The 27,341-nt window shown below is 46.7% G+C and overlaps 1 protein-coding gene across 3 annotated transcripts in view; it reads right to left on the reverse strand.

Annotated features, from left to right (window-relative positions):
- Positions 1-27,341, reverse strand: part of LOC138580918 (uncharacterized) — a 500,340-nt gene that overhangs the window by 406,721 nt on the left and 66,278 nt on the right. For all 3 annotated transcript variants that reach the window (XM_069651850.1, XM_069651847.1, XM_069651849.1), the window contains exons 2-3: positions 19,069-19,121; positions 938-1,000 (exon numbers count right to left, since the gene is read on the reverse strand). In XM_069651850.1, coding sequence (XP_069507951.1) covers positions 938-1,000; positions 19,069-19,121 — 116 coding nt within the window. The remainder of the gene's footprint in view (positions 1-937; positions 1,001-19,068; positions 19,122-27,341) is intronic.

Genomic DNA, 27,341 nt, shown 5'->3' on the forward strand with positions numbered 1-27,341 from the left:
CCCTCCAGTTTCCATCACCACCATTCTAAGGTGGGTGGAACGTTTGGAGGCGAGATGTTGTGCTTTCCGCAAGTAAAAGCTGCTTAAATCTATCCTTTTGATAGAAACATGTGTACTAGTGGCAGTAAGAGGATTTCTCAAAAGACTGCCACTTTTCTAATTTAAGAAGGATTTCTTAAAATTTCATTAAACTAGAAAAGTGGTGCTGCAGTCTAGGAAATGCTATCTTTATAATGGGAAAAGTGTACAGTAGAGTTTAACAGTACCTCACTGGTGCCGTATTGTAACTTCTTTTTTTATGTGCTTTTGCAAGGAGAATCCCTTGTGTGCCACCCCTGCATTCCTGATGGTTGATAGGGCTGTTGTCAGCCTGTCAATCAGGCACATGTAAAAGTTGATGCTATGATGCCAGTCCTCCACATTTTCACTTTGACAGAATATGGTACATTTCGGGAACGTGTTCATCTTTCATACAAGAACATTTTCCTAGTTTTCCATACACCTCAGAATCATGCCTTAAGTGCTACGAGGATTAACATGATGCTAGATGTGCAGGTTGGGTCCAGTCCCAAGGAAATAACTGCAGCAGAAGACTCTAGTGGTGCTGAATTACTCATCATATCAAATGCACATTAGCTAAGTATTCATAAGGACTGGTATTTAGGTGCTTACGTTTTACATCCACTTCACATTGGAATTACATTGAGCAGATGTAAGTGGGTATTTCAGACAAAAGATCACACAAGGTTACACATCATAAATTGGAAAGTATCAATTTCTTTCAGGTATTGAAGGTACTGCTTGGGTCTAAACCTGAACCAGGATGTACAGCTCCCACTCCCACGCCCAACCACTAGGTTTATTGAACACTACAGACGAACACGTGTCGTGCAACAAGTTACTAACAGAAAGAATGCAGAAGAAATAGTAGTCTTACACAATATTGTCCTTGACATATTAAGTTTGCCAGACTGGTCGAAATATTTGGGATATCTGTATTCTGAAAGAAAGCAAAAGAGACACCACAGTGAGCAGCATTACCTTCTGAGAATTACATGCCACATGTTGAAGCCACAAGTGTGCAGTATTTACCGTTACTTTTTGTCTTACTTACAGGAGTTTGCATTTGGCTCACAAAACATTTTGACATTAGCATTAGGATATGAACCATGCTCTAAAGCATATGACAGCAAAATTAAAAAAAACCTACTGGGTAGTTTGTATGCAAATTATTTCCAGGCTACCTAAGAGGGACCCAGTCTACACAAGCTGCAGGTTACTTCAAAGGTTTGCTTGCAGCACCCAATGACTGCTCGGGCAGCAGCCTACGTGATGTGGCCTCAGCGGAGAACCTGCGTACTGATAGCCACCATTACGTGGAAGTGTCTTTGGTGTCACCCACTTATCCATACCTTAGAACTGGCCATTTGGGGCAGGTCGTGCTGATCTGAGGGGACACTAGCTCTCACGTTGTTGGCTTTCTGGCTGGAAGCTGCCCTCCGCGCTCCTCACAGCTGTGAGCAGGCCTTACTGTGGCATAAAGTGTTGTACAAGCACGTCATAGCCTTATGGTGGTAGCAGTCATGCAAGGCATGCAGCAGGCTGCACTAGATCAGATGAAGTATATGAACCGAATATTCCAATACTTCCCCCTCTTCCTGAGTGCCCGACTTAGAAGACATCATGGAACGTATCACAGATCCATAGCGGCCCATCCTACCCTTTTATTCTGCGACCGGCCGACTGAGGATCAGATACACTACACGGCAACAAGGCGTTAAGAAGCACTACTCAGTGCAACCACTCTTCTTTGGCAAGACACCAACAACAATATATAAAAGAAATGTATCACAATTGCCTGTATAAAGACCTCGAATGGTCGAAACATGTGTCGGCACCCACGGTTATAATGAAAGACCTAATGGCACCAATATACAACGATTGGACTGTTTCTTCGTTCTTATTGTAGGACTCCACAGAACATAGGAAATGCTTCCATAATATGTAATTTATAAGTCAAGCGCCACCATTGTAGGGATCCAACACACATACATTTATCTTGCACACAGTCGATTCTAGGCTGGGAGACGCGCGGCCTCCTGGATTGGCAGACCCAATGTCCTATTCCATAGTTTGCCCCATGGAAACATGTAAAAGGTCATTCTGAGTCACCTAGCGGACAGGATTTAACTAGTGTGCTGCAGACATCTCAAACGCATCACGCCACCAAACACTATTATTTTGTACCTGTTTCTCCACAGGGCTACTACCTACGTTCCATTCAGCAATACTGATGTATTACTCACGTTAATGGATCGACACAAACACGCAAAGTGTAAAAAAACATTCCTTTTCTCCTTCTACATCACGACATCCCTAAATTTGTGGCATTTCAAGAGGTGTCCTATCCTATTATCCTCTCCCTGCTACTTTTCCTCCATGAAGCGATTTCTGGATACACCGGTTAGATGCACAATATGCCTATGCTCTGAGACCATTGCGGTGGTCGATTTGGTGCAGTATAAAAGCTGTGTAACATAACATAACATTACATAACATCCACATATTGTTCTAGTTTACTCAATTTCATCTGCCTTGCAAGCATTTTTTCTGCCAGACCTAAGAATGTCCTTTTACATGCCTGTGGGATGCTTGGTCATGTGGGAGGAAGGATGATCCTGAGTCACTGGTGCCACGGGCTCATTAGAAGAAGTATCTTGGGCACAAGGGCTCCGTGAGCACCAACTGGGTGCAAAGGAAGCCCAGGATGAAAACCAGTCTGAATCCCAACTCAAGGCAGATCTTAATGGACAACTGAAGAGAGGACGATGAAGACGCCACAGAAAGACCTGATGACCGGGCAATCCATCCCTTTTGTTTCTGTTCAAAGTAAATCAGGAAATCACAAATTATCAAAAGACTATGACCTAAGAATTCCTCTCTGAAAATCTTACCCAAAGAAGCATCAACACGTTCTAGGATGGTGGGCTTCTTCACAGAGGTCGGCCATCATTCTGCGCAAGGAATCTGTGCATTCCTCTACAGACCTGAGTGCGGAGTCATCATACAATGGCTTAACGTGCTAGTCAACAACCCGCTGGAGAAACTACACTGTAAAGATGCAGGTTGAGTGCTCATTATTAGTGTTATCACTGAAATAGATCAATGAAAAGCACTATTTCTGAGTTCTGATGATACTAATTACTATGTATTTTTTTTGGTAGTGGGAAGGGGCATCGACACGTATTATAACCACAAGGAAATAGCAAGATTGTCCCTAGTATTGCAAAATCATTTCAAGAGCGCTGTTTACCCTTTTGAATTTTTGATGATCCTTTATGCATCTCTGAGTGAAGCAACAGAGGCTATACACATAGGTAGGACAAACTGCTTACCAGTTCCCATTGCCCTGACATTACTGTGACAGTTTTGGTTGTCAGAGATCTGTTTTCAGGCAGGATCACCTTGACTCCCCATGGAGGTATAACTTATATTGTGGATGGACGGAGTTTCCTCAGAAGTCACCTTATCTTTTCTCATGACATCATTGCTCCATAGGATTGGGATCTCAGTCATCGTATTATTATTAATATTAGGGTATTTTTTGAGCGTGTACCTAGCTTCCGGAAGCAACGGCCCACTTTACAATCATAGGGGGAAGAATAAGGTTAGGGAGCAGAGAAACAAGGGGGTGGGGATCTAACAACAGGGGAGGAGGGCAACAGTCAGCAATGGATCTACAAGTAACCGGTGGAGGAAACAGTGGCGATCAGATCACCCAGTCTCAGTTAAGGTGAGGAGTGGAAGGTGTATGAACATAGGTGTTAGGGAGGAGCCATGCCTGGAAGAGGAGGGTTGTGTTAAAATGTGTTCTCTGTGTCTGCTAGAACACAGTACCCTCATAATGTACTGGTATGTTGCTCTTGAAATGACATGTATTGTTTGGGTTCCAGCAAGGTGCTGTAAGGGCAGCATATTAAGATATGGGTTGTGATCACTAAGAAGGGGAAATGGGTGATCAGCAATTCTTGAATCCCTAAATTTCTTTGGTGTGATATTGGCCCAAATGTATCTGTATCCCGAGCCCCAAAATCACTCAAGATGCCCCTGCCTGACAGTTGCCTGGGTGATGATATACTGGTGCTCACCACTTTGGTTGAAAGTAAATTGGTCGAATTTGCTTTTACCACATTTTTAACTGCTTTGTTTACCGCAAATGATTCAAACTGCCCATCTTAAATGTAGATTTGCGTAACTGTGTTTTTCAATAATTCTATATCGATTAGCACTGGATTATTTTTCTGTTATGATGCTTTTATTGCATTTTTATTGGTGTGTACTGTATGTGCTGATTTTTGTGGTATTTTTACATAAAAAAGTACAAATGATTGAATGATTGATTACCGCAAATAGGTAGATGGTGTGTTGAGGTTAGGTATATAGAAAGGAGAGCTAGGCGGTTAAGCAATGGGGTGCAGGGAGTTTCGCCCCATATTCTGTGGTAAAGAATACCTATTAGATATCTGTGTGTAGTGAAACATGTGTGGATGCCATTCAGCTCATTAATAATTGCTCTGGTGTATTGGTTATCCTTTTCACTGTTGTGGAGTAATGTGTGGCAGTCTTTGCTTCTACAGTATATTTTGGTATGGCTGTTATCCAACGTCTTCTGAGCCATTCAGGGTCTTGAGGTCAGGATGTACTCATGAGATCACAATGCTAGAGCAAGTGGCTTCTCGGACAAATGTACCAGTTTCACCTCCAGCTGGTTGTTGGAGGTAAATCCTCCACTTTGCCTCCAAAAATCGGCAGATTTACCATGCAGTAATTCTGCTGGCAGGAAATCTGGCCAAAATCCCCATGAAGTCCTATGAACTCCAAAAATGGGGAGTTACCACCACTTGCAATCCCATGGTAACTCCACGGGACCACAAGGCAGTAACGGTAATTGAGTTTGACAGTATTTCTGTGGAATTTACCACCGGAATACAGACAAACTCATAATGAGAACCTCTGCCTTTCAGTGCTATTTTATAATTGGCTTTATCAACCGCAGACTGACAGCTCTCAGGGATGCAAATGCATACTAGACCTCATTATAAGGATGGCAATGCATGAAAACCACACCGCCAAATTATAATTTTGGGCAGATTTACCGCTGGCTGTCTACTGAACGGTAAATCTGCTGATTTTCGGATGAGAAGTAGAAGATTCACCTCCAGCTTGTTGCTGAAGGTAAATTCTCCACTTTACTACCGAAAATGGGTGGATTTACCACATGGTTATGCCACCAGCGGTAAATGTACCAGAAATCCCCATGGGGTCCTATGGACTCTTAAAATGGGGAATTATCACCAGTTGTAATCCCATGGTAGCTCAACAGGACCAAGTGGCAGTAACAGTAATTTAGTTTGGCTGTATTTCAGCAGTTACCACGGAAATTCCACCAAACTTGCAATGAGGCCCACTGTATGTCACCCTCATTGTGGATGTCAGTGCTGTAGAGATTGAAGCAATGGGGTATGTTTTCCATTAACCATCAATATTATGCTGTTTTTAAAAAAATCACGAAAAAAGAAACCCATCTACCTCCAATGTGGAACTAAACTTCAAGATCAGTACCACATAGAAATGCATTATGGGCGTACATATTCGTGTTATTGCTTGATTTTTGCTTCATATGAGGAAATTGTCATAGTCTTACAGGGCAGTGCTATTTTATACATAGATGTATCAACCCAAGGCCAACAGCTCTAAAGGGTGCAACACCGACACCCACTAAACCAGTGCAAATGTATTGGTGTGAACTGCAAACCACCCGAATTTCAGGTGGGGGGGAGGGAGTTCAAACCAGGTTTGAACATAGGAAAAGTTTGAACAACATGTTTGAACCTGCTGGCTATGTAATAATAATAATAATAATTAGGCTTTTATATAGCGCTACAAACCCTCAGGTATCTGAGCGCTGCTTATTATTACCCACGGTGTGTGGTGCTCATTTATCGACCTCGGAAGGATGAAAGGCTGAGTTTGGCCCGTTAACAGGCTCTGCACGGGTGTCAAAGCGGGCGCTCTACTCGCTGTGCCACTTGACCGGCTTAAGGCGCCATGTGGTTGAACTTCAAGCAGTCTTTGGGCAGTTTTAAGAGAAGCAGGACCTTTTTGTGGGGGCATGCTACTGACTTTTTGGAAAGTGATAGAGTATTTGAGTGGATGGAAATGTTGGGCGATGTGGGGATGGTGTGAACGTTTGGGAGATGGATTTTAAAAAGTTTATTTGCATATTTTTGAAAATAGTTTCATTGTGCTGTGTGACACATTCAGTTATTTACCAGTTAATTGCCCACGTGGCATCAGCGTAGAGAAGGGAATCCATGAGAGTGAGATCAGCTTGGGAGTCTGGTGTGTGGGATACACACACAAGACTTTGGATTTTGTGTGAGACTTATTGGAAAATGAAGAAAATACAAGTCTCACTTGTCACGACTAAGTAACAGATCTTACCTTCAGGGAGGCAAGTCATAATGAGTCTAGAAATGAGTGAACACATGGAGCACGTGTCCTAGGACAACACCCGGTGCAGAGCAGAAAATCCCTTAGCAGAGCTATCATGTTGAAATGCTGACATGACACGCGTGGTGGGAGAAAGTTACTGCCATGCATCACTATTCTACCTGGCCACCTATGGAAGAAGTGGAGAACAAGAGGCATAAGAGCTGTACATGCCCCTTTCAAAATGGCGCCGAAATGGGTCACAGGATCTAACTCACAACACCAGACTAGTGTATTTCAATATGGCTGCCGACATTTTCCACACAAGCCAGAAGTTTGCAAACAGAGTGCAAGTGTATAAATAGCTTTCTCCACCACAACTAAGTGTGTTGCTTCTATCTTCATTCAAACGCTACTGTGAGTATTCATCTTGTTCCTGGCTTTCCTGTTTATTCCTAGTTACTTCTATTTCACCCTTCCCATCTACCTTCATGCCTTGCCTTTCCTTTCTTAACTTTCCTTTCAAGTGCTAATTCATCGTGGGATGCCTGCCTCCGACTACGATTTCCGGCGTGCTTCCCGTTCACCACTTCTGGATCCTGGAGCTGCTGCACAACATGTTCCCCAGTGAAAAGGCTCCTGAAACAACAAGCGTTCTCTCACAACTTGCTGCCTTTCCTTCTTGCTGCTGTTTCTCCGGCAGCGTTGTGGCAGCACTTTTCCATCACATGCAATCATAGTACTTTATCCGAAAGAGTCTCTCGCTCGGAGAATTCCCCACAACGCTCCAGTTACTTTACATCGGCTCCTCCCACTGCCTCCTCTCTTTGATCTTCCTTTGTTTACTTGTGCCATTTCTACAATTAACATGCTGAGAGCACACAGTTCTCTGTGTTAGTGTGGTTAGCCACCTACTGTTGTTTCTACCCATCCTTACTTCTTGGGGGATTTTTATGTTACACCTTTCGTATGAGGTATTTCCATTTGAGTCTCCAAGCCAGTGTTCAGTCTTTGGGCAGCAATACGCTGATGATTCACATTGAGACTTGATGAGCCTCTACTCTTGCTGTCTACTCTCCGGACTCTCCATGAATAACCCACCAGAGTACTTTGGGTTTCATTCCCCAGGAGGGTTTACCAGGCTCTACCCCTGTCACTGGTGCCAACCCCCAGGGGCTGGTGTGAAGTGTGGAAGGATCCCATACTTCTTCATCAGAGACACCTCTTTTCCAGGTAAGGATCCACTGTATCACTGTGTTTATTGAATCTTCGCTTTGTAATCATAACAGTTACAATCTTTCAGGGAGGCAGGAGATAACTATCAGTGTCCATTTTGTAAAAGCATGTCCATTCTGTATTGTGTTATATTGGCCTAAGGGCATACACATTGAATTGTGCCATCACACTTCCCGAACTCCATCTTGATAGTTTTGCTCACTTTCCTGGGTTTTCATTCCTAACACGGTAATGATTCACAAAGTCACCACTCCGAAAGCTTTTCAAACATTCCCCTGCACAGGAATGCTAAATCTGCTGAGTACATTGTTTGTCTTTAACTTAGAGCCTTGAAGAACTGACACAAACATAGATAGTCTGTAAATTAGGTGCCTTCCTGTCTTCCTGACTCTCTTGACTTTCCACAGCTAATTGTGAACGTACGTCCCGAAACACAATTCATGCCATATGTATTGCTAAAAACCCGAGCTACTGAGTCGAAATGCAGACGGGCCTTTTAGTCTGGAAACAACATAGATAATGAAGCACGAGGAATGTTACCTTGTGTTAGGAACAAGATATACTCCTACACCCCACTCTGCTCTGTTCCCAGACAGTAAAGTGTTTGAGAGATGATGCAGAGTGCTGCAACATGTGTTGCCATAGCAAAATACCCAAGTTCGCAGGTCGTGAACTGTCATCACATGATGGACCAGAACAAATTCACCATGTTGTCAGAATCTGTATAAGGTAGGCGCACTCCCACATGCCTTTTCTCACCTTCTCTCTGTCTGTACACATGAATTGATGAATTTGGGTCCACTTAAGGGATAATAAACTATTTTTATATATTTGTTTGTGACTGGTGTTTCTTCATTTATTTGCAGAAGCCTCAAATTTGGGACTAACAATCTCATGAATTGAGTCAACTACGCAGGGGTTCTTGGATGACACTCCAGTGCATGGCGGAGCAGGGACATTCACAGCGCACCATGTGCTGTTGGAGACTTGCTCACGTGACACAGATGATGTGAGGATGTTACAGACATTTCAGGGAGGCAAGTTATAGAAGGCTGTCAGTGTCCACCTTGAACTGATTGATCAGTACACATGTCCAGGGAAGCACTTAGGTACAGGGAGGTCCAGCAAATTCCTGAGCGCAGCTTGTGCCATTGTGCTGACAGTGATGTGACACTTGTGGCGCAGAAGGTTACAGACCTTCAGTGAGGCAGGAGATAACTATCAGAGTCCATCTCTTGAACTGAGTGAACTCTGCAGGTGCTCTTTGGTGACATTTGGGTGCACATTCAGGGGGACACAATATGAGATAACATCTCTTGATCTGCAGGGAGAAGCAGAGAATCCCTCAGCATACCTTGCTATACACGCTCAAGTGACACTTGTGGTGGGACGAAGTTACAGACATCCAGGGAGGCAGAAGATACCTATCAGTGTGCGTCACTTGAAGCGAGTTTACGGAGCACATGAGGAAAGTATCTCTGGAGTACCAAAATGATCAGGAGGAAGGGGGAGATGTGCTGCTCCTGGTCTCTTTGCACTAGCTGCAGCCCATGCTGTGTGCATTGGTGATGCCAGAATAACATGAGAATAAGTGAAGGCTTCATAAACCTGAAATTCCACTCCGAACCCTCTCAAGTCATTGTGAGGAACATGCAAAACGGGTACATGCCCAGGTATTGCACCACAATGATTGTGCATCCACTAAGTTTATTATTCATTTTTACTTTCTCTTACTAGGTTGCGCCAACTAAACAAAGCTCGAGTCATTAGATTCCCATGGCTCAAAAAGGATCAGCAGATTCAAATTGATATGCCTATTAGAAAAAGCTGTAATCCACTTGCAATAATACAGGTCTATTGGCTAGACGGGAACCAATTAAGTTCGAACTGCACGCAAGTCGAATCGGACAACCCACAGTGTAAATGCTCGAGCCAATTCGAACTGCTCCAAACCAATTTATGATGCGATTGATTTGAGTCAGTTTGAGATATGAGCAGTAGCTCTGCCCTATATAAAGACCTGTATTTTGAGTCACGAAACACTTTGAATCACTGGAAAATGGTTTGAAAGTCTTGCAAGTCAGTTTACCAAAGGCTTGATGAGCACTAACAACCACATAGGGCTTTGTGCATGTAATAAACCTCATCTGGTCTTAGATACTTCCAATTTCATTTGTACTTATTTTGTTTAATAGAAACCTGCTTATTTCCCACTGATACTGTGCCTCATTACAAGGCTGGAGGTAGCCTTGCTGGTGAAGCCGGCAGGGCTACCTCCAAACTTGCAAGTAAGTCCGGCACCCGCGAATGGGCAATTACCGGGGTATTCTGGCCCCGGCGGACCCGGTAATTGCCCTTTTGCGGGTGCCGAAATCAGGTGATCCCCATTCCCATTTGAGCCCCATATGGCTCAATGGGAATGGGGATGGCTGTAGCACCGGCACTGTTCATAATGGTGCCTGTGCTACAGGCATGCTCTGCTCGCGGGTGCCTTTCATTCCACCGGGTCAGTCCTGGCGGAATGAAAGGCACCCGCGAGCACAACTCGGAGTTTGCCGGTCCGGATACAACGGAACCGGAAGCTTACCGGTATAGTTGTATCCGGACCGGCAAGCTCGTAATGAGGCCCACTGTCTCAAATGCTTCGCTTATCTTTTTGTACACTATTTTCATAGAGGGGGCAGGACTGGCATTCCCTTTCATTCTTCTTTTTTATCACCTCTTTTTCTTTCTGTCCTTTACTTTTCACCTTTCGAATATCATTTTGATTCCTTCTTTAAACCCTAGCCTTTTTCTTACTTGGCTGTCTACCATCTTCCTGACCCCTTTTCATTCGTTTGTGAGGATTTATCTTCTCTTCTTTATTTCCTTCTTTCTGTCTTCCTTCTGATTCCTTATTCTTCCTTCTTGGCGACTTCAGTCTTCTGCTATTGACTACTCATGCATCCTCACCCTTTCTTTCTCTGCATGATTCCTACCAGCGTATCCAATACTGTTCACCTCTGCCTGATATAGAGGGTTCCTTCTGAGACCGAATCCTTTCTTGTGTTCCTGCTGTTTCTCCTATCACAAATACTCCTTGCTTCTCTTCTGACCATCTGCTTCTCTACTTTCCCTTTCCTTCTACTGATCCTCTCGCTTCTTCTGCTAGCATTCCTCTTCGGAATCTCAGATCTTTTAATGCTGCTGCCTTCATTTATATATATCTTGATGCATTTCACTCTCTTGCAGAATTTTCTTTTTTCTCAGCTAACTCTGCTGTGTCCGCTCTCGTTCCAGGTTGTATCTCTACATTATATTTTCTCTAACTGGCTCAATGCCTCTGTCCCTTTCGCAAACCTCTGAAACCATGGCTCATGTCTGACCTCCTTTCTCAGAGCTTCCCTCCATTGTGCCGAAAAATCGAATTCTTCCTCTAACCTTTACTGTTTACACTCCTCTTATGGCTTTTCTCTGGTAGCTGCAACAATTTTTTTTCTGAATGTATCCACTCTTACTCTCCCGATCCTTGCAGTTTGTTTCAACTCTGCAATCACATCTGATACTCTCCTCCATTTCATTAACTTATTGTACCTCCCCTCTCACATACTAATTTAGCTATTTTTCTCATAAGGTTATCCCGCAACATTCCTTTCTCTTTCCCCTGAATATCCTTCCTAAGACTTACCCTATTTTAGAATCTGACACTGCTTTTTATTTATCTCAAGCCCATCTCACAGATTTTCCTCTTCACCCCTTACCATCTTTTGTTATTCCTCCAATTTATCCTCCTCTACTTCCAATTGCGACCTCTTTTATTAATACTTCTCACACTACATCTGGCTTCCCCACTGACTTTGAGCAGGCAGTTATCCTCCCTATCTCAAAGAAGCCCTCTCTTGATCCTTCTCTTCCTGCTAAATATGGCCTCCTCTCACATATTCCCTTTATGTCTAAAATGATTGAACGCATTATCTATTCTCAAGTCTCAGCTTACCTCAATCACCACTCTCGCTTCCCGCAGAATCAATCTGGGGTTGTTTGTGCTTTTCATTCCATTAAAACTATGCTTCTAAGTGTATTTTATCTCGCTTCCATCTTCCCGTCATTCCAAGCTATCTTGAATTCCTATACTGTATGATCTTTCTGCTCTATTTGAGCCCACTATTCTTCTTTCCACTCTTTCAGCACTGGGTTTCTTGAGTTCTCTCTGCATGGTCCCACTCCTATCTATCTGACTGATCATTTTCCATTTCCTGGGCTGGTTCCCAATCTGCATCACTTCCTTTGCTCGGTTCTTGGCAGCTTTCTCTTCTCCTTGTATACCTCTCCTATTTCCTCTACTGTTTTGTCCTTTGGTCTATCTTCCCATTTCTATGTGGCTAATTCTCGGATCTTTGTTTAAATGTTTTCTTTCTCTGAATCTCTTTTACTGCCTGTCTTCTCGCCATCCAAACCTGGATGCACGCTCATGTCTTCCAACTCAATGCCTAAAAATCTGAAATCCTTTTCTCTCCTACCTCTACTGTTCACTTCTCTACCTCCCTTTCTATTTCCTCCACCTTCTCCACTTCTATGTTCTTCTTTCACTCTTGTTGCATAACTCCAAAGTCATTTTTGACACTTGTCTCTGCTTTTTCTCCCATACAGGTAAAGTGTGAGGTAGAGGAGCGGAAGTACCCAAGTTGGACTTGGGAGGGTCGGTCAGAGATTAAAGAGGTCAGCTAGGCCAGGGCCTGATCAGTTATACCCAGGTTATCATGGAGCCGGTTGAGCAGGATGGCATGGTTGACATTGTCAAAAGCAGAAGAGAGATTGAGCAAGATGAGGACAGAGGGGTGATTGGCATTGAGGTTACAGAGCAGGTCTTCACAGATGTTCAGGAGAGCAGTTTCCATGCTTCTGGCTGCTCTGACGCCAGACTGATGGTCGTGGAGACAACCAACAGATTCAGTGTGAAGATTAAGCTGGGAGATGGCCAGCTTTTCAAAGAATTTGCCCAGGAACGGAGTAATGGAGATCGGGCGATAGTAGGCCGGACAGGAGGGGTCGGGTGAGGGTTTCCTAAGAAGAGGGTGCACAAGAGAGTGCTTCAGGGGGAAAGGGAAGGTTCCAGTGGTGAAAGAGTGATTGCAAAAGTCGGCCAAGGCTGGAGCAGGGGTGTCAATGTGTTTCTTGATGGTTTTGGATAAACAGGGAAGAACCTGTTTTAATGACACTTTCATAGATCAGACCTATCTAGAAACCTTGTCAGGGGTGAACAGAGGAAAGGCAGAGAAGGGAGGAGAGGTGGCCGCAGGGAGGCCAGAGGTGGAGGAGAAAGTAGAGGGAGAAGGAGGAGAAGATGAGAGGGTGGACAGGATGTCCTGGGTTTTAGAGATGAAATGTGAAGTCAAGGCCATGCAGAGAGCCTGTGAGGGGACAGAAAAGGTCGAGACTGCAGCAGGATGGGCCAGATCCTTGCAGATTTCGGCCGAATTGTTAGATGCTCAGAGACGCGGGCTTGGATGTAAGCTCTCTTCTTAGTGAGGACAGAGTCGGTATTGCCTTTGGAGTAGGCGGCAGGACAGTTTGTCATAGGATGCACAAGATGTCGGCCATTTCCTCTCAGCCACCCTAAACCTGAGTTTAACGGTGCATTGTACCAAGAGTTGCACTTGGCTTTGGGCTTCAAGCGGATCCTCATGACAGATGCAAGTACATCAAGAGTGTCAGAAATAGAAGAGTGGAAGTTGGAAAGAGCTGTGTCAGGATGTGAGTCAGTCAGAGGTCCAAGAGGGGGAGAGAAAGTGGCAGCGAAAGCCTCAACTGACACACGCTTCTTGGGTTGGATGACTGAGAAGGTGGGTAGTAGTGTGGGGGTAGGTTCAGCCTGAGGGACAGAGAGAGAGAGAGAGATGAGAGGAGAGGAAAACGTGGTCACTCCAGGAGAGAGGAGTGGTGAGATGGTTAGATAGGGGGAGGTCTGAGGAGATCCGAACATCCAGAGTGTTCCCTGCAGAGTGATTCGGGCCAAAGGGAAGAATAGAGAGAGAAAGAGAGTTGCACAGGTCACGAAAGAGTACAGAGGAGGGACAGGAAGCATCCAGGTGGATGTTGTGGTCTCCAAGGAGGAGGAGTTGAGTGTTTGAGGCGAGGAAGGAGGAGAAGAGGTCTGCCCACTCGGAGAAGAAGGAGGTTACCTGACCAAGTGGCCGGTAGATAGTGGCCACAGTGAGAGAGCAGCCAGGAGAGAGAGAGCCTGCGGACCAGGCATTCAAAGGAGGAGTAGGCCTGCATAGGAATGATGGAGGCAGGAATCCACTCTGGGAAGATCAAGGCTACACCCCCACCAGAACGGTTGGATCTGGGTGCAGAGAGGATCGTGTAGCCATCAGGAAGGAGAGTGCCAAAACCCGTGACAGAGCTGGCCGTGAACCATGTCTCAGTGAGACCCAGAACATCAAGGTCAAGTTCTTCCAGGAGGCAGCAGATGTCAGAGGAGTGTTTGACAGCTGAGCAAGAGTTGAGAGTGGCAATGTGGAGAAGGTTGCCACCCTTGAAAGACTTCCGGGGAGGGGCACACGTCAGAGGTACACCCTGCGGAAGTGTAGAAGGAGCCTGAGGGAGGGCAGAAGAGGAAGGAGGAGAGGGCAAGGTAGCCAATGAGGAGGAAGAGGTTGCCAGAGAGGTGGCAGAGGAAGGAGGCAAGGGAGCTGGAGAGGGGAGAGAAGGAAAGGAAGTTGATAAGGCACGAAAAGCATCTATCAAAGTGGAGGAGGTTGTCCTGAGGGCCTTGGACCAAGACAGTGCCATTTAGGTAAACATTACTGATGATCTTAGAGGAATGGAAGGGGGTCAGGAGGGCCTCCAACCAGGTGCTGCCATTAATGGGAGAGGACGAAAAAGGAGAGAGCACAGAGACCATATGTGGAGTCCATAGGTCTGGCGAAGGAACGACACAGAGGATGTCAGTGAGGGTCTGTCTGGAGGAAGCACTGGTATAGGTATCAGCGATCGGGAGGCCTGGGTTGGAGACCAGGATTCCTACCAGACTTAGTGAAAGGACAGGATAGTCAATAGAGAAGCAGTTACAGAAGATAGGAGAAACAGAGAGCACCATAGAGGATTCAGAGGTGGGGGAAAGAGGAGAGAGGCGGCGGTAAGGGGGAGGTGGAGACACTAGGGTAGGGCCCAAGAGAAGAGGTGCAAGCAGACAAGACCAAAATACAAGAACAAGTTAGTAAAATAAAGCTAACTAGACGATGGGCTCAAGGGACAAAGAGGAGCAGTCAAGTAGAAGTGAAAACAAACCAGTGCCAGAGTAAGAACGAGGGAACCTGAAAGAAAAATGGACACAGCAAGGGAACAACCAGGCAGAGCAGGGGCTAGAACAGAATGATACATCAAGGGAACCTAAGGAGAGCGTGAACAAAAACATAAAGAAATTGGCAGAAGTATACAGCAGAACGAGGGAACCTGAAAGAGACAGACACAGCAGGGAACAACCTGAAAGAGAAGGACAAAGCAGGGAACAACCAAAGCAGAGCGAGGACTAGATACATGAACAGTGATCAAAGGGATAATGAGCAGTGATCAAAGGGAACATGCAGAGAAGAGTGACAAACAAATTGAGGTAGGAAGTACAAACAACAATAGTCGAAGAAAGCAAATACAGGAACAGTGAAATAAGCAAAAAGGGGCCCAAAAGAGGAAACACGGAGCAACAAAGCGTAGCAACAGGGTCTGGGAGGGGAAGAAAAAAGGGAGGGGGTGGAGGGGGACTGCAGGGTAGCAAGGCCGCGCACGGGGCGCATGGGTGTTAGCGAGCCGAAGATGGAAGGTGCGGGGAAACATACGCGATCAAGGATTGCGAGGGGCCACGTGGGCTGAGGACGTGCAGGCGCGGGCATAGCAAGGATAGAAGGGGTGCAGAAGAACATGCGATCAAGGATTGCGAAGGACCACACCGGTTGGGGTCACGCAGCGTGAACAGGCAAGGATGGTAGAGGTTAAGAGAGCAAGCGATCCTGGAATGCGGGGGAACCACACAGGGAGAGGATGCATGGGGGGAGACAAGGATGGAAGGGGCAAGAGGTGAACTCAAGGAGGGGAGGGAGGGGGCAGCGCAGGTAGGAATCAACAGGGAAGGGGGTGCATCCGGCCATGGGGCAAGGGCAGAGGGGCAGGTTGCATGGGTAGGGGGACACAGTCAGGGGAGAGGCACAGTCGGAGGGGCTAAGAAGTGCAGAACAACTGGCGGCTGCAGACAGGAGGGTGAGTCGTCCATGCTCACTGTCTGCGCTGCAGACCCCTTTGTCGCCAAACACCTGCGTCGTTCAACACTGTGGACTTGTCCTGCGAGGGCTTTGCCACAGAAGGTCCGAACCTCGGATTTTATAGGCTCGGAAGCGTGGACGTAGCAAACGTGCTATGTGTCATTGTGCAGCGTCTCCTGCAACCTGCATCGTTCAACACAGCAGTCTTGTCCTGCGAGGGCTTTGCTGCAGAGGGTCCGTACCTCAGATATTATAGGCTCGGAAGCGTGGACGTAGCAAAGGTGCTACGTGTCGTCAGGCAGCATCTCCTGCAAACCTGTATCGTTCAACACTCTGGCCTTGTCCTGCAAGGGCTTTGCCGTACAGGGTCCGAACCGCAGGTTTTATAGGCTCGGAAGCGTGGATGTAGCAAACGTGCTACGTGTCGTCGGGCAGCATCTCCTGCAAAACTGCATCATTCAACACTGCAGCTTTGTCAAGCGAGGGCTTTGCTGCAGAGGGTCTGAACCTCAGATTTTATAGGCTCAGAAGCGTGGATGTAGCAAACGTACTACGTGTTGTCGGGCAGTGTCTCCTGCAAACCTGCGTCATTCAACACAGCGGCCTTGTCCTGCGAGGGCTTTGCTGCAGAGGGTCAGAACCTCAGATTTTATAGGCTCGGAAGCGTGGACGTAGCAAAGGTGTTACGTGTCGTCGGACAGTGTCTCCTGTGAACCTGCGTTGTTCAACACTGCTGCCTTGTCCTGTGAGAGCTTTGCCGCAGAGGGTCCGAAACTCTGATTTTATAGGCCCGGAAACGTGGAAGTAGCAAACGTGCTACGTGTCGTCAGGCAGCGTCTCCTGCGAACCTGCGTCATTCAAAACCGTGGCCTTGTCCTGCGAGGGCTTTGATAGCATAGGTGTTAAAGTCCATTCATCCCATCACAAACAACTTGAGTACACATTTGCCTTGTCTATAGGAGGGCTTCAGAGTACTCACAATCGTGTGCATTCTAACACATTCCCCAACTCACAATGCCCAGGTCCGGCGCCTGGCAGGCAGTTAATCACTGGAATAGGGCGCTCATGCTAATGCATGAGCGCCCTATTCCAATGAAAACCGCCTTGCTCTCACGTCGGAGCGGGGAGCTAATCATCTGTATATCAGCACCCTATTGTTATTAAATGTGCCCTGCTGCTGTGGGCGCATTTAATAACAGAAGGGTGCCTGCCATGCCTTCTCCCACTATGCCAGCTCATGGAGCCCTTGAAAGAGTCCCCCCGAGCTGGCGTGGCGGGGGGCTAATGGCACCCTGGGGAGCATGGCACCCCGGGCGGTCACCCTACCCGCCCTGCCCTAAGGCCGGCCCTGGTCTTGAGGTCAGGCTGTACTCATGAGATCACAATGCTAGAGCAAGTGACTTCTGCAACCCAGCAACAGCAATTGGGGTCATTATTTGAATTGCATTGTTGATCAGATGCTTCAAATGGTGGTTCGCCAATAGGGGGTGCTAGGGCGCTGTTTCTACAAAGTACCTGCTTTGCCACAGATGAAAACAGGTTTTTTCCTTTTCATTAAGGAACAAGTGTATTTCATTCCCTCAGTAATGCAAATGTATTATTTGCATATGCAAAGAAGTTATACATATTTAGGGTCTTTGCAAATACAAAGACTGGTGTGGTTTCCACAATGCCCTTCACAACACTGTGCAATTGCCAGGACCGGTGACATGAAATACCATGTCCTGATTCAAGTGCAGCCTGTGAAAGAAATTACGAAAACTGCAATAACGTTGCACCCTTCGTTTCACCAGTGGGCACTTCATCCAACTCTCTCTTCCAAAACATCTTCCTTCTCGAGCCCTTCGCTCAGCCACCTCTAATTCTCTGAGGGTCAGACGCTCACAAACATAGCATCAGCCTATGCCACCCTAAGGAATATCATACATACGTACCGTCATCCTATGCCAACCTAAACAACCTATGCCACCATACAAATGCACCATGCCACTTACCACCCTTTCTCACAATCAGCACCCTCTGCCAAAGTAAACACACCCATGAACAACATTAATACCTTTCATCACAATTAGTGTCCTTCCACACAATCTACAATCACTCACACAGTCATTACTCTTTTCCACAATTCACACCCTCTACCATAATATACATGCCCCATATCCCATAATACTCTGCGGCACACTCTGCTAATGTGCACCTATGCTGTAACCTAAAGCAAATAGAGAGCAGCAAAAAACATGTATTTAAAAAAGTTGAACAATAAAGTTTAAAAGCGTTGAAAATGCCAACATTAACGTTCCTATAAACAATGTAAATTAAATACCCATAAACATAATTAGCACCCTGCAGTGGGAGCCAGCCAATCAGGAGGCTAGGAACGTGGGCTAAAACTGCTAATCTAAGCTTGCACTCTGAGCCGCCTGATGAGCGGTTCCCCTGCTCGCCATCTTGCAACAACCGACCCTGCAATATTTCCCCCCCATCCCCACTTACCTGATTGCGGAGGTGGCTGCTTCAGTCCTGCTCTGCTTGGCTACCATGGAAATGGAAGAGGGGATTCGTATGGAGCCTGCCTTCCTATTCCATGGTGACCATCTTTGTACAGTATTTTCTTTCCCGTGAACAGGATGCCTCGAGGCGACCCATTCACAGAAAGAAAATACTTTCCAGTTAGCACCGTCCAAGCCCATGGGACGAGTGCTAATAGCTTTCAGCACCCATTCCAAGCTCTGGAACAGGGGTTAACGTCCCGGGCTCGAATTAAACGCCTGAGTGAAGCGATGGCGTTTAACTCGGGCCCCGGGCCGTTAACACCCGTTCCAGCCCTTGGAACGGGTGCTTAAGGCTATAATATAGGGTAGTTAACATCACAAGTATGAATGTTGTGAAGTTGTGGTGTGGGTTAAGGAAGGTTTAATTTGAAGTGAGATAGACTATATTTCACTTACAGGGACCTAACATTGGTATTTTCAATATTTGTAGACTTTACTTTTTATCGATAGTAAACTTAACTTTCAAAATAACAAAAATAAAAAGTTATTTGTTCAGTGATATGTGTATAAATCACATGTAAGAATAAACAGATGATAGTGAGTTAATTTACCAATGCTTTATTTAAACATGATCCAATCGAGGGACCAGAGGATTCTTCTTGTCCTAGAATTCAAAAAGAAGGAATTCACAATTAGAGGATATATGAGCAGGAATCTTGGCTGACTGAAAAACATATTAATTCTTCCTAATTCCATAGGAATTGACTCAGTTTAGAAACAAACTTGCAATGGAGTAGTGCACAAAGCATTTTTAGAGAGAGACATGTTTAAAGACTGGAGGGGGTGTCTGTACTTCTGCTCTCTATATGGTAGAGGGGAGGCACAGAGGACCCCAGCCAAGATTCTCTATTATTGGTAACGTAGTCGAGCAATCAAGGCCTTGCTTCTCAGGAGGTGATGCAGGCTGGTTCTTAAGTACAGTGTAATCCCCAAGCCCCCACAAAGGAATGTCCACACACTCACTGTATTACTGAAAACACAGTCTTTATATAATTGATATTCAAAGGTATGTACACTATCACAATAACTCACTTTCTACTCAGAAGTCAATAATGGCAAATATATACAATTCTAAAGTGGTACCACTAATATTATCAGATCTCATTAAAGTGCATCAACTATACTGTTAGAATGTCACACAGATCAATAACAAGGAAGCCAGCAATAGAGATAGGAAGGAAAGCAAGATGGTTGACACAATGGGCAGAATACTGGCCCAGCTACCTAGACACATTTCTTTGTGGATATCCCCCCACCTGGGCAACCTGTAAAATAAAGATATATAGCACAAGCCCAGTCCATATATTGCTCAATAGTCTTATTTCCTCCTACAATGTTTTACCCCCCTCCCCCAATGTACCTGGTGGAGCAGAGTTCTTCGAAGAAGCGTTGATGGATCCTTCTTGAGTGACCCCCTTTCAAGCAGGAGTCAAGGATCGTCGAGAGGCGTCGAAGAAAGTGAACTTGGCGTCAACGGCGTCAATGAGAAGTTCGAGGGTGCCGAGACCACAGCGTCGATCCAGGCGGTGCTCGTCGGCGACGTCCTGCGACGATGAGGTGTGTGGGGCACCTCGGCGTTTGATAGTTCTGGACCGCAAAGAGTTTCAGAAGAACTGTGGTCCAGCAAGGGCATTCTCCTCGGCGCGTCGGCGGCCTCGACTCTCTCCGGCAGGATGAAGCGGTCGTCGGTGCGGACAAGGGAGTCCTTCGATTCAACAGTCTTAGGCAAAGGAGCGGACGGCTCCGGTCGTCGGTGGCACGGCGTCAAGCAGTCCCCTCTTCTGGGGCAACACAACTTCGACAGGCCTCCAGTGGTTACACAAACCTGCAAACCCTGGTCGACAGCAATGGACTTCGATGGCAGCGAAGTCCGGGTGCTTCACTTCGTTCTCCTCAGCAGTCCCCGTCTCCGGTCGGCAGCCTTTCGAGGGTCTGACTTCCAGGGAGCTTCGGCGAGGGTTGGCGGTGCTCGATGGTCCTTCGGAACAAGGGAAGAGGGCTCCTTACCAGGTCCTCTCTCGGATCAGTCTTCGACGAATTCGGCAGCTTTCAGATCGGGTCGAAGCAAATGCAACAGCAAGTCTTCTTCTTCCAGCTGGGCGTCGAGGATCAGCAGTTCCAGTTACTCTTCAAGTGTAGACACAGCTTCTGAACAATTTGGTGAGAGGTCCGCAGATATACTATTCTGTCTCTCATCCACACTGCTGGGTCACACTCAGCAGCCAATCATACAGAAGGGCATTCATGCACTCAGTCAACCAATCAGGCACACAGTGCATTTAGGCCATCCTCCTCCCTCTCAGACACTCACAACAAGGAATGTGAATTGGGACAAGTACCCAGCCATTCAACACTACACACTGCATTCAGGCCAGTTTCAGGCAGGGCTGTCTCAGTCTTTGTCTCTCATACCAGAACCAGACAGCCACAACAAGAAGCGCATATTGGTCACACACTCCATTCACCCAGGTCCCACCCACATGGTGTACCCACAACATACAGTCACTGGGAAGGCTCCAGCCAGTCTGGACTGGACTTCACAACAACACCATATATGGAACTTCCACCCCACAGCCAGTCAGGGGGAAGGGACAGAGTCAGGGCTTCCCAGGTCTTTGGGAAAACAAGGTAACAGGCAATAGAAAGCAAGAGGCCCCAGGGGTCATCTTGTTTTCCATCAGGAATCAACTGATTCCAATGGCAGGGCCTGGGTATCCCAAAATGGAGGATACTCCGAGTACCTGTCAAATTCAGCATGGAGCTGCCACCAGCCCATACCCTGCTCTGTGGGCCACCCACAGGTGCCCAAAAACATACACTAGTGTCACAGGGTTGTACCCCCACCCATGGGTGCCCTAAGGGTATCCCATGGGTTTGTACACCAAACCAAAAACAGGAAGAGCTGCACTGCCAGGAGTCCCACATGGACTCCTGGGCAGAAAACAATACAGAACACAATGAAAAAAAGACTACAGGACAAGGGCAGGGAGGCCCTGTCCCTCCCCAATGCATTTCCAGCATCACAACATGTTTGTCTTATTACTTAAGAGCAGTTGAATTATCTTTACCTATTGATTGCAAAATACTCCAGCCTCCAGCTCTGTGCCCTCCTCCATCAAAATAGCTTGGGTCTCACCGTTCCTTAAAATATCTTCCTTTGACCACAACACCCCCACTAACTACCGCCCCATCACTACTGTCCCCTTCCTTCTCAAAATACTAGATCGTCTAGCCACTATCCAAGTCCAGCATTTTCTGGAAACTAACCATCCTCTTGGTAATAGGCAATCGGGATTCTGCACGAAAAACAGCACGGAAACTGCCTTATTTGATTTAAAAATCCAAATGGGCACCATCAAAGACTCGGGTAAACTAGCTATCCTACTCACGCTTGATCTCCCAGCGGCCTTTGACCTGGTTGATCACGGCATTCTTTCAATCACTTCCACTTTTCTGAGGAAGCCACTCTCTGGGTTAAATCTTTCCTTAGTGACCGCACTACACAAGTCTTCATAGGAGACTCAGCGGGTGACGCTATTCCGGCAATACTGGGTGTCCCGCAAGGTTCTCGCCTCTCCTCCACTCTCTATAGCACCTATATCAAACCCCTGTTCAATCTCCTTGTTGCTAGAGATATCATCTACACAAATGTTGCTGATGATACAGAGATCTTCATCCCCGTCTCGGGTGATTACAGCTTGCACTCTCTAACTATCAATGTGGTAGCACAATACAGAACTGCATGGCCACTCACAATCTCTGCCTTTATGATGAGAAAACGGAGCTCCTCATCATAGGCACCCCATACCGCCTTAAGCACTTGGACTCCTCTTTCTCTTCCTTCTGTATCGATGGCACTTCTATACCAGTCCTGAAGAACATCAAAAGACTGATCTTTCTATGGCTAGACACATTAACGCCTTAGCCTAGTGAACAGCCTACACTGCAAGACTCATTTCACTCAGTAGACAATTCCTCTCCCCAAGTAACTGTCTCACCCTCGCGTGTGCACTAATCATGTCCATACTTGCCTACTGTAACATTCTGCTGCTGGGTACTTTCTCTGCCAACCTAAACAAACTAAAACTGCTTCAGAATAAAGCTCTCCATGCTGCCCTTGGCCTCATGTGCTCAGATCACATACACCAGACGCACAGCACACTGGTTCCCTATTAAAGCTTGGGTTGAGTTCAAAACACTTTCCCTCACACACCACTGTGTTCATAGTGTGGCCACGCAATACCTCAACAATTACATCTCCATAACAACTCATAGACGTGCCCTCAGATCCAGCACCAGTATCTGCCTGCACACGCCCTGTTTCAATTCGAAAAAAGCAGGGGGAGTGAGTGTGTTACTGTACCGGCCCTTTGGAACACCCTCTCACCATCTATCAGAAAAGAGCAATCTTTTGCTACTTTTAAATAACTTGTCAAGATTTGGTTATTTGACAAATACGGGTAGTGTTTCCTATGTCTCTTAATTACCTAGGTATCGTCTTCAACTCTACTGCAACAATGCTGTGATACCTCCGGGTCTTAGCGTTTAATAAATGTAATAAATAAATGATACTGCCATCTACCAAAAGACTGTTTACTATTCTTTTCTGGACCTCTCTTCACGCTGTGACATGGTGAATAGGTTGTGGGAATTAAAGATCCATCCATCCATCTTAAGTTTTATTCAGCTTCACTGTCAGAACACAGTGTGGAGTTTGCCTTTGGCAGGGAGTGCCCTGAATGTTTTCCAGTTCCCAGGTGCATTCCGCAAGGGTGAGTACTGGTGCCCCCACTTTTCAACCTTTCTACCAACTCCCTTCATGGCGGATGTGCTGTAGATGCTGTAGTTGTTCTCTAAAACATCTGGTAATTACCATTACCGCATCTTTGTCCGCACTGTTAAACTACGAGTTGTGTTACTGAAAGACTTGTTTATGCCATTTTGTGTGGAGATAATTACCTGAACACAACAGCATTACCGCATGCAGCAATTACAGCATGCAGTAATACCGGACCCCGTGGTGGCTTATGGGACTCCAAAAGGGGAAATAGCAGAAAGGCGGGCATGATTTGGAATCAGGAACACCACATGCGCTCACAGTAAATGAGTTTGGCAGTATTACCATAGGTAATATCGCCAAACTCATATCCAGGCCCTTCAAGGATTTGCCCACTTTAATAAACAAGTTTTTGCAATGAGACAGGGTAATTGTGCTATTTTTCATTTTATGACGTTTTTGGGCAAGCAATCCGCCCAGGTGATTCTGCTTGTCATTTAAAAACGCATGCCATTACCTGATGTGGTAATGAGTTATGCGGCTGCAAGAACAAACCTAAACCCAAGAAAGCTGAATAACTTTCCTTTAAAAGACTTTCGAACCTTCTAGGTTAGTTTCAATTCTTCTTCATATTGAATTAAATCAAGCTTATATCCCTGATGAATTCTTGGCAAAGCCAGACCTGATCTGGGTTTTTTCTCCGGAGTAATACAATGGCCTACTTCTCAAGGAGACTAGTTAACAGATATTTGTTCTAGGGACTCTGCCAGGAAGATACTCTGGCTGATAAATATTAAGGGTGCTTTCCTCTATCAATTGTCTACACTTGCTACACTTAAACGTAACTGTAGGGCAGCCGAAAGGAAATGGAGGGCTTCTTGTTCATCCTCTGACAAACTGGCCTGGTACCTGCTTCAAAGGCAATACCGACTCCCTGTCCTCACCAAGAAGAGAGTCCACATTCAAGCCTGTGTCTCTGCGGCATCTAACAACTCGGCCAAACTGTTTAAAATCTGCAAGGAGCTGGCCAACCCTGCTGCAGTCTCTACCCCTCTGGTTGCCTCCCAGGCTCTTTGCAATGCCCTCCCCTCTCACTTTATCTTAAAGACCCAGGACATCCTGTCCACCCTCTCCTCCACTACCCCTTCTCTCCCCTCTCCGTCTGTACATGCTGACCCTCCCTCAGCAACCCCCACCCTCTTTATCCTTTCAACTTTTCTCCCCTGATGACGTCGCTAGACAAGTCCGATCTATGAAAGCCTCATCAAAACAGGTTCATCCCTGTTCCTCTAAAACCATCAAGGACCACGCTGATACCCTTGCTCCGGCCCTTGCCAATTTCTACAACAACTCCTTTGCCTCAGGATCCTTCCCCTCCCCTCTGAAGCATTCCCCTGTGCATCTTCTTCTCAATAAACCCATATCTGATCCTTCTTGTCCAATTCTGTTGGCTGTCTCCATGACCACCAGTCTGGCTTCGGAGCTGCCAGAAGCACGGAAACTGGTCTCCTGAACATCCGCGAAGATCTGCTCTCCAACCTTGACTCTAATATTCCCTATGTCCTCATCCTACTCGATTTCTCTTCTGCATTTGACATGATCAACCATACTCAACCGTCTCTGTGACAACCTGGGTATCACTGATCAGGCTCTGGCCTGGCTGACCTCTTTCCTCTCTGATGGACCCTACCGGGTCCAATTTAGGTCCTTCCTATCATCTATCTCCCTCTCTGCCTGTGGTGTTCCCCAGGGGTCTAACCTCTCGCCCAGGCTTTTCAACCAATACCTGGCAACTCTGGCCCACTGCATTGCCATATTCTGCTCCAATTTCCAGTGCATGCTGATGACACTCAACTTATTTTCAGGCTGCCCTGGGCCACCTCTTCTCCTTCTCTCATCTCTGATTGCCTAACTGCCATTCAAGATTGGTGTGCCGCCAACAATCTTTGTCTGAATGCCAGCAAGACAGAGATCCTCCTCATCGGCACACCTTCACCCTCCTTTCCCCTCATTCTCTGGCCAGCCTCCCTTGGCCCTCCTCCTACCCCCTCATGTGAGGCCAAGAACCTGGGGGTCATCTTTGATTCTACACTTTCCTTTCCGCCCACATCTCTGATGTCTCTAAAAAATCAAACTTCCTACTGCACCTCCTCAGAGGTACTCTGCCTTTCCTCTCCTTCCCCCAGAAGCTCACTGTCTCCCAAGCTCTGGTTCTCTCTAGGTTGGATTATTGTAACAGCCTCTTTTTAAATCTACATGCCTCTACTCTCCGCCCTCTGCAACTAATCCAGAACAGGACTGTGAGACTTGTCCTTGGCCTCAAGCCCTGGGATCGTATCGCTCCAGCTCTGAAATCTCTCCATTGTCTCCAAGTAGATGCAAGGATTGAAATCAAAACCCTCTGCATTGTCCACAAGGCTTTCTGGGGCCTGGGTCTGAAATACCTTCAGCTATCCTTCAATACCTCCCACCTCGAGCTCTTCGCTCCTCTAACCTCTAAATCCCCCAGGGTCAGTCGTTTTTCAAAGAAATGAGCTGGAGGTAGATCTCTGTCTTCAGCTGGGGCCTCCCTCTGGAACAGCCTCCCTGCCACTCTGAAACTTGAGGAGAACTATCTCCGGTTCCGGAAGCACCTCAAGACCTTCCTCTTTGCTTCTGCCTTTGCCCCCCCCTCATCCCTGCTGATCTGTTCTCTCTCAGCACCGTGCACCTGGCCTACCCTCTGTCTTCCGGGCCCAGGCACCTGCTGACCCTGCCACCCGCCCGCACTTCCTCCAGGCCACCCCTCTCACTGGGGTAGGTAGCTGTACCCATACAGTCCCCCCTATTATTTCTTCCTGCACTTATCAGACATTATCCTGTCTGCTGCCTTAAACTCAGCACTTGCCACTTGCTGGCTGCACTACCATGGTTTGTTGTCTTTAGTATGTATTTATGTGTCCCTTATAGCACACAATACCGAAATAGCAGATATACTGGCCCTCATTACGACCCTGGCGGAATCCGCGGTGCTAAATGCACCGCGGAGCATGGCGGAAAGCCGCCGATAGCGCCATGGGGGTTGGCGGATTTACCACCCCATGCCGACCTTGGCGGAGCGGTAAATCCCCAATCCCCATTTTACCCTTCCCCATTCCCATTCTTGCCCCATAGGGTATAATGGGAGTGGGGAAGGAGTTAATTACGCCGCCGTAAAGTACGGCGGCGTAATTAACAACGAGGTCCCTTAGCGCCATGGTTTTCTCCGCCCGGTAAAACCAGGCGGAGAAAACCTCCATGGCGCTAAGGGAACTCGTAGTACGGCGGACGGGTCCGCCGCGATTAGCGCTGGCGGAAACCCACTCCGCCAGGGTCCTAATGAGGCCCACTGTCTTTGGACAATCTAGATATCCTTGCTGTCACTGAAACCTGGCTCCATGTTGCAGCTGGCCCTGCCCTCTCGACTGCTATACCAGATAACTTCAATATCCTTAGAGTCGACCGACCCAACACTAGAGGAGGTGGCCTGGCCATCATAACCAAAACACATCTAGCTGCCAGACTCACCCCACACCCAGCTCTCACATCGTGCGAACTTCTCTCAGCTAAAATACCTTTCTCAAACAACAGCACACTAACAATACTTCTTGTGTACAGACCACCAGACCCACTAGGCAACTTTGAGGAAGACCTATCTAGCCTCCTCACTGACAGCATTAAAGACTCCACTCAGCTCCTTCTACTAGGCGACTTTAACCTAGGCTTTAATGACGCTGAAGACAAACAAGCACAAGCAATCCAATCTATTCTAGCCAATCACGATATCACCCAAAATGTCCTAGCTCCTACACATACAAAGGGCCGCACGCTAGACTGGATAGCCAACCACAACTGCAACATCACCATCTCCAGTATCCTACCTCAAATATGGACTGACCATCATCTTATATGCTTCACAGCCAACATCGAACCTCCCAAACCCAATAAGAATAAAATAGCACCCCCCATGCCAACAAGAAGTAAAAGAGAAATCACAGCTGAAAAACTACTTCCACTTCTCCTACCAAC

Source organism: Ambystoma mexicanum, chromosome 3p, assembly GCF_040938575.1.
Source record: "Ambystoma mexicanum isolate Mex_15411 chromosome 3p, UKY_AmexF1_1, whole genome shotgun sequence".
Classification (NCBI taxonomy): Eukaryota; Metazoa; Chordata; class Amphibia; order Caudata; family Ambystomatidae; genus Ambystoma; species Ambystoma mexicanum.